The sequence below is a fragment of the Rhinoraja longicauda genome, chromosome 41 (genome assembly GCF_053455715.1).
Source record: "Rhinoraja longicauda isolate Sanriku21f chromosome 41, sRhiLon1.1, whole genome shotgun sequence".
In the NCBI taxonomy this organism is placed as follows: Eukaryota; Metazoa; Chordata; class Chondrichthyes; order Rajiformes; family Arhynchobatidae; genus Rhinoraja; species Rhinoraja longicauda.
Window position 1 is genome coordinate 8,917,769 of NC_135993.1, and position 8,049 is coordinate 8,925,817.

General features: G+C 51.2%; 1 protein-coding gene across 2 annotated transcripts in view; it reads left to right on the top strand.

The window, feature by feature from the left end:
* sympk (symplekin) overlaps positions 1-6,881 on the top strand; it is a 54,514-nt gene extending 47,633 nt beyond the window's left edge. Inside the window, exons 24-27 of one of the 2 annotated variants that reach the window (XM_078431004.1) lie at positions 936-1,025; positions 2,906-3,595; positions 5,163-5,258; positions 5,690-6,881. In XM_078431004.1, the coding sequence (XP_078287130.1) occupies positions 936-1,025; positions 2,906-3,595; positions 5,163-5,258; positions 5,690-5,986 (1,173 nt within the window). In that variant the 3' untranslated portion in view covers positions 5,987-6,881. The remainder of the gene's footprint in view (positions 1-935; positions 1,026-2,905; positions 3,596-5,162; positions 5,259-5,689) is intronic. The other variant, XM_078431005.1, reaches the window with a different exon arrangement.
* Positions 6,882-8,049: the final 1,168 nt, after the last annotated feature.

An 8,049-nucleotide genomic window follows, 5' to 3' on the forward strand; every position in this document is an offset into this window, starting at 1 on the left:
CCCATGACAACTGCCATGATTAGGGAGCCTGGTTCAGTTCAGTTTAGAAATACAACGTGGAAACTAGGAATAAAACCTGCAGATGCTGGTCTAAATTGAAGGTAGACACGAAATGCTGGAGTAACTCAGTGGGTCAGGCACCATCTCAGGAGAGAAGGAATGGGTGCTGTTTTGGGCCGAGACCCTTCAAAATGCTGGGGTAACTCAGCGGGTCAGGCAGCATCTCAGGAGAGAAGGAATGGGTGACATTTCGGGTCGAGTCCTTTCATCATATCAGTCTGAAGAAGGGTCTCGACCCGAAACGTTCCTTCTCTCCTGAGATACTGCCCAACCCGCTGAATTACTCCAACATTTTGTCTGCCAACGTGGAAACAGGCCCTTCGGCCCACAGAGTCCGTCCGCACCGACCAACGATCCCCGCACGCTAACACTATCCTACACACACTTAGGGACAATTTACATTTATACCAAAGCCAATTAACCCACAAATCTGTACGTCTTTGGAGTGTTGGAGGAAACCGAAGATCTCCGAAAAGTCAAGTCAAGTTTATTTGTCACATACACATAAATGTGCAGTGAAATGAAAGATTACCCACAGTCCAACAACAAGAGCAATAAAAATAAGCAATAACACACACAATCACACAAAAAGAAACATCCATCACAGTGAGTCTCCTCCAGTCACCTCCTCACTGCGATGGAAGGCCAGAATGTCTTTTCTCTTCCCTGCCGTCTTCTCCCGCGGTCAGGCTGTTGTAGTTGCCACGTTCCAGGCCGCGCCGGACGGTGAAGGTACAAACTCCAGACGGGCAAGTACCCGTGGTCAGGATCTCTGGCGCTGCAAGGCAGTAGCTCTACCGCCGTGCCACCCTGATGAGGAATATTGATGCTCTGGTCAGAGAAATCGTCACTAACTAATTTTGCCTTCATTGCAGCAAAACCACATTCCAAAATCGATAATGATTGTGCTGGAGGCCAACTCCAAGTCAGAAGGGGAACCAATGGAGGCTAAACCGATGAATGAGGTGAGTGACGCTGGAAGTGTCTGTGAAAATTACTGTGGATTGAATTTTAATCACTGGCCCTGCACCTCCGTGCATAATGAAATATAAAACATGGATAGAGTGGATGTGGAGAGAATGTTTCCACTAGTGGGAGAGTCTAGGACCAGAGGCAATGGCCTCACAATAAAAGGACGTTCCTTTGGAAAGAAGATGAGAAGGAATTTCTTTCGTCAGAGGGCGGTGAACCTGTGAATTCACAGACGGCTGTGGAGGCCAAGTCGGTGGATATTTTTTAAAGGCAGAAATTGACAGTTTCGTGATTAGTACGGATGTCAGGGGTTATGGGGAGAAGGCAGGAGAATGGGGTTGAGGGGGAGAGTTAGGTCAGCCATGATTGAATGGTGGCGTAGTCTTGGTCATTCTGCTTGAGATCGTCATCCAGCAGAAAAGCCAGCCCTTCCACCCACCGAGTCATCGGTCATCATCTCCCTGTTTTAGTTTAGAGATAAGCCACACGGAAACAGGCCCTTCCGAACCGACCAACGATCCCCGCACATTAACGCTGTCCGGCGCACACTGGGGACAAATTTACATTTATATATCAAGCTAATTAACCTACCAACCTGTCTGTCTTTGGAGTGTGGGAGGAAACCGAAGATCTCGGGGCAAACCCAAGCAGGTCACGGGGAGAACGTACAAACTCCGTACAGACCGCACCTGCAGTCGGAGTGGAACCCAGGACTCTGGCGCTGTGAGGCATCAACTCTACCGCTGTGCCACCGTGCTGCCTGCTTTATTTGTCCCATGGATAGACTTGGATGTTAAGAGAAACATTTTTTAAATTGAAATCCGAAATTAAAAACCCAAATCTGAACATGGACAGGTGGGACTAGTTTAGATGGGACATCTTGGTTGGCATGGGCAAGTTGGCCGACAGGGCCTGTTCCCACACTGTATGACTCTTAAGTGTAGGAAGGAACTGCAGATGCTGGTCTACACCAAAGATGTACACAAATGCTGGAGTAACTCAGCGGGTTAGGCAGCATCTCTGGAGAAAAGGAATAGGTGATGTTTTGGGTTGAGACCCTTGTTCAGACGCTGCCTGACCCGCTGAGTTACTCCAGTTTTTTGCAGCTATTTTCGACACGAGTCTAAATGGAACTCTGCAAATCTGCAAATTTGGGCGTATTGCACTTGTTCCCGTGTTACATCAGAGCCAGCTGTTTAATGACTGGAGAGAAGGGATGGGTAACGTTTTGGGTCGAAACCCTTTTTCATCACCCATTCCTTCTCTCCGGAGATGCTGCCTGTCCCGCTGAGTTACTCCAGCATTTTGTGCTTATCTTCGGTTTAAGCCAGCATTTGTAGTTCCTTCCTGCACATTTCGACTGTTGAACGACTGGGTTGGTTCTCATTGTCTCAGACAATAGACAATAAGTGCAGGAGGAGGCCATTCGGCCCTTCGAGCCAGCACCACCATTCAATGACTGATCATTCTCAATCAGTATCCCGTTCCTGCCTTCTCCCCATACCGCCCGACTCCGCTATCCTTAAGAGCTCTATCTAGCTCTATCTTGAATGCATTCAGAGAATTGGCCTCCACTGCCTTCTGAGGCAGAGAATTCCACAGATTCACAACTCTCTGACTGAAAAAGCTTTTCCTCATCTCTGTTCTAAACGGCCTACCCCTTATTCTTAAACTGTGGCCCCTGGTTCTGGACTCCCCCAACATTGGGAACATGCTTCCTGCCTCTAACGTGTCCAACCCCTTAATAATCTTATATGTTTCAATAAGATCTCCTCTCATCCTAAATTCCAGTGTATACAAGCCCAGCCTACCCCTTATTCTTAAACTGTGGAAGAGTTCTTAAACTATTATTAAAGTGTTTTTAAACTTGCAGGAGGAGCTGCAACACCTGACCATTGTTCATGCACAGAAGGATATGATCAACATGCGCCTGGCTCAAGAGAAAGCCTTGAAGAGGAAACTGGAGGAGGAGCAGAAGTTCAAGCAGCAGCAGATGGCCGCCCTGCTCCATCCTCTCCACGCCGTCCTCACCTCACCGAGCCTCGCGATACTGAAGCCCCCCAGCCTGACGGTCCCTGCCTCTCCAGACCTGGGAGTCTTGAAGCCCCTCATCCAGCCTGCGCCGAGCCCCGTTGTGCACCCCCCTCCCAACCCCAGCGTGCAGGCTTCGTCGAAGGCCCCCGCCTCCCCTCCAGTGTGTGCCCCCGCCCTGGCTCCATCCACTGCCCCTCCTCTGACTGTCCTGGCTGCCCCTGCCAAGCCTGCCCTGAGCCCCCCCCTAGAGGCAGCCAAAGCCCCCCCCATCCAGGCGGCCGCCTGCCCCCTTGATCAGCCGGCGCGGCCTCCTCCCAGCCTGGTGGCCAAGTCTGCCGCCGTGCCAGCGGAGGGGGAGCCGATGGAGGTCAGCAGCAGTGCCCCCGATCCCGACGGCACCACAGAGTCGCAGCACCCGACCATCATCATCAACGTGAAGGAGGAAGATGAGAGGCCCATGGCTCTGGATGAGACATCCCAGTCAGTGGTGGTCATGGACACTGGGCCCGAGGGGCAGATGGTACTCGAGGTAAGGGAAGACGATCACATGCCGGCAGATACACGATGTGAAATGGACACTCTGGTGCTGACGATCAGTCCTTGGTCTTTATTCACAAAGTGCTGGAGTAACTCAGCAGGTCAGGCAGCATCTCGGGAGAGAAGGAATGGGTGGCGTTTCGGGTCGAGACCCTTCTTCAGACTGATGTCAGGGTAGGGGGCGGGACAAAGGAAGGATATAGGTGGAGACAGGAAGATAGAGGGAGATCTGGGAAGGGGGAGGGGAAGAGAGGGACAAAGGAACTATCTAAAGTTGGAGAAGTCAATGTTCATACCACTGGGCTGTAAGCTGCCCAGGCGAAATATGAGGTGCTGTTCCTCCAATTTCCGGTGGGCCTCACTGTGGCACTGGAGGAGGCCCATGACAGAAAGGTCAGAGTGGAAGGGGGAGTTGAAGTGCTCAGCCACCGGGAGATCAGTTTGGCCAATGTTGAGCGAAGCGATCGCCGAGCCTGCGCTTGGTTTCGCCGATGTAAATAAGTTGGCATCTGGAGCAGCGGATGCAATAGATGAGGTTGGAGGAGGTGCAGGTGAACCTCTGTCTCACCTGGAAAGACTGTGTCCTTGGATGGAGTTGAGGGGGGAGGTAAAGGGACAGGTGTTGCATCTCGTGCGGTTGCAGGGGAAAGTGCCCGGGGATGGGGTGGTCCTTGGAGTCGCCATCCATCCATCCATTCCGGATGAAGGGTCCCAACCTGAAACGTCGACTGTCTTTTTCAATGATACCGTTTAGTTTAGAGATGCAGGGCGGAAACAGGCCCTTCAGCCCACCAAGTCTGCACCGACCAGCGATCCCCGCATATTAACACTATCCTACACTAGGCCAAGCCAATTAACCTACATACCTGTACTTTGGAGTGTTCAATTACACTTTATTGCCACATGTACCTACTAGGTACAGTGAAATTCTTAGCTCTTGCATCCAATACACAAAGTACTGATTCGCCATGTTTCTGGCCCCAACAAATTTACGAAGGTTCTCATTAGCGTCACGTCGATCCTCGTTGCTCTCAGCTGTGCGGCCCGACCCCCTCTCTCTGGCCCCACCATCTTGCTGCAGCGCTTCCTCAGCTCGATCTTTCACCTTCACAGATGCTTCCTGACCAACCGAGTTTTAGATTCTTTTATTTTTAGATTTAGAGATACAGCGCAGAAACAGGCCCTTCGGCCCACCGGGTCCGCGCCGCCCAGCGATCCCCGCACACTAACACTATACTGCACCCACTAGGGACATTTTTTACATTTGCCCAGCCAATTACCCTACAAACCTGCACGTCTTTGGAGTGTGGGAGGAAACCGAAGATCTCGGAGAAAACCCACGCAGGTCATGGGGAGAACGTACAAACTCCGTACAGACGGCGCCCGTAGTCAGGATCGAACCTGAGTCTCCGGCGCTGCATTCGCTGTAAGGCAGCAACTCTACCGCTGCGCCACCGTGCCGAGTTCTTCTTTAACTCCAGATTCCATCATCTGCAGTGTCTTGTGCCACCATCAGTTTGCACTCCTCATATTTACTCTCCCCATTGACTCCCCTGCAGATTCACGTGCACGGTGGCGCAGCGGTGGAGTTGCCGCCTTACAGCGCCAGAGACCCGGGTTTGATCCGGACCACGGGTGCTGTCTCTGTGGGGTTTGTACGTTCTCCCCGTGACTGCGTGGTGTTTCTCCAGGTGCTCGGGTTTTCCCCCCATATTCCAAAGACATGCAGGTTTGTAGGTTAATTGGCTTCTGTAAATCGCCCCTAGTGTGTAGGATGGGAAACTGGGTAAAATGTAGAGCTAGTGTCTGGATTCTATTCACAAAATGCTGGAGTAACTCAGCAGGTCAGGCAGCATCTCGGGAGAGAATGAATGGGTGACGTTTCGGGTCGAGACCCTACTTCAGACAGACCAGCCATCGCTGGTCGCAGATTGGCACCAGGTGCTGGAGTAACTCAGCGGGTCAGGCAGCATCTCGGGGGGGGGGGGGGGGGGGAGGGGGGGTGACGTTGGTCGGTGGGCCCAAGGCCCTGTTTCCACGCTGTATCTCTGAACTAAACTTGCCTCTCCCTCTCGTGTTGTGGTAGGATACAAGGGCGGGGGAACAAGCTGGCCAGCAGCCTCTGCTTCACGAAGTGGGCCATCTGGTGGCGGCGGACATGACGGAGAGGGTGATCCTCGTCAGGGACGAGTCGCCCGTGGTGGTGGGCGAGCCAGCGTCCGGTGGAGAGCGGGAGGCCAAGCCCCCCGGCGAGGAGCCGGGCGCGGCGGGTACGGCGCCCGAGGAGACGAGCGGCGAGGGTGACGAGAAGAGCCAGGCCGCGGGGGACGGAGAGCAGCAGCCCGTCACCAAACGCATGTGTGCTCTGAGGAAAAGGCCCTAACCGTGCGCGACATGCCACTTACCTTGTCACAGCGTGCGGCAGCAAAGCACTGTCTGAAGCGGGCACATTGAAGCCTCGAACTTTGAAGGACGGTGGAAGATCTGCCTCCTGCCCCTGGAATAGTGCCAGGGAGTCTGGTTTAATTTGTTTTTTAAGTTAGTAGTTAATTCCACATGGGCTATATTTAAATAACCAGCCGCTGTTTTGATGAGTGGTTGAGGGTAGAGTGTCGGCCAGAGTACTTTGCTCCACTTTGACCAGAGTTGGCACAAGCTGTGCCGGTCGCCTGTTCCGATTATGGACTCGTGCCGTGTATATCCGGATTGGATTCGAAGCCTCCTCCTTTCACTCGGCTCTGCCCAGCTGGTCAACCAAAACTACTGACGTCGTCCAAGATGGCTGAGTATTGGAAACGTCCAACTGACAGTCTGCCGTTTTCGGGCACTTCACCACCCACCCGATTGAGGGTAACTGCCGGCTCCAGATATATTTATACAACTTGGAAAAACGGGCCCAGAACGGATCCAAAGGCAACTTGCAACTGGGTTTGAATCTCGGATAAACGTGATATCCCGGCTGTTTCAGAATTCCTTTGAGTTTAGCACATTTAATGTGTGTGGAGACACTAGACCTGAACATAATTCTCAGCAGTCGTAAACTCTTGAGTTAAACCAACTCTGAACAGTGCCCGTTGGCGATACCTGTTTGTTTCCTTTAGAAATCCTATTAAAAAAAGTTTTTTTGTTTTTAGTTTAAAAGTTTTGCTGATGTATGGGTGTTTCTCTTTGTGAAAAGAGACTGTGCGGTGCGTGGAGTGGGCGGACTGCTGGGGAGTTTTACATCTGAAGCTGTAAGAATGTGAAATGAATAAAAGTTTGGGGAGTTGGCAATGTGTTCGTAGGTTTCAATGTCTGTATTATCTATATACTAAAACTCTCGTTAGTTTGTTTGTCCTGAACTACAGCCAAAACGGTACACGATAGTGCGACAATTTTAGGCCCACCTTACTCACCGTCATCCTTTTTTTGCTAATGGAAGAAGTTTCATTGAAATCGGTGTTATATATTTAAAGTTATTCACATTTTAAAGTTTAAATCTATCTCTGAGGGGAGGGTGAGGGGGTTGAGGAGGGGGGTGAGGGGAGGGAGGGGAGGGAGGGGGAAGTGAAAGGAGGGGAAGGGAAAGGAGGGGAAGGGGGAGTGTGGGGGAGGAGAGGATGTTGCACCAATCCAGGAGAGGTTTGGGCCCAATGGGTCCACTTGGTCTAGTTTAAACTAAAGATAGACACAAAAAGCTGAAGTAACTCAGCGGGACAGGCAGCATCTCTGGAGAGAAGGAATGGGCGACGTTTCGGGTCGAGACCCTTCTTCAGACCGATGGTTCTCGACCCATTCCTTCTCTCCCCAGAGATTATGCCTGTCCCGCTGAGTTACTCCAGCATTTTGTGTCTACCTTCGATTTAAACCGGCATCTGCAGTTCTCTCCTACGCATTGAGGGGCTGAAGGGTTTGGTAAGTTTTGGTTTGAGACCCTACAGACTGAAAATCACGGGACAGGGAAATGAGAGATACAGGTGGAGATGTAGAGATATAGAGTAATGAATGAAAGATAGGCAAAAAAGTAACGATGGTAAAGGAAACGGGTTAGCTGTTGGGTGTAAACTGGCCTCCGGGTGTAAGTCAAGATTGTAATGTTAAATTCACACTGAATTCAGATTAAATTCAGAGTTGCTTGCGTATTATCATCCATTTCCCTTCTTTCACCACACCCACCCTTAGAGAGAGCAGTGCTGAACTAATATCTTCCTCATCAGACTATCCTTGATCGAACTTTGCTGGCTTTACCTTGCACTAAACATTATTCCTTATGAATCCATACACTGTAAATGGCTCGGTTGTAATCATGTATTGTCTTTCTGCTGACTGGTTAGCATGCAACAAAAGCTTTTCACTGTAGACACAAAATGCTGGAGTAACTCAGCGGGTTAGGCAGCATCTATCCAAGGAATGGGTGACTTTTCGGGTTGAGACCCCCCCCCCTACAGACTGATGTCTGGGGAGGGG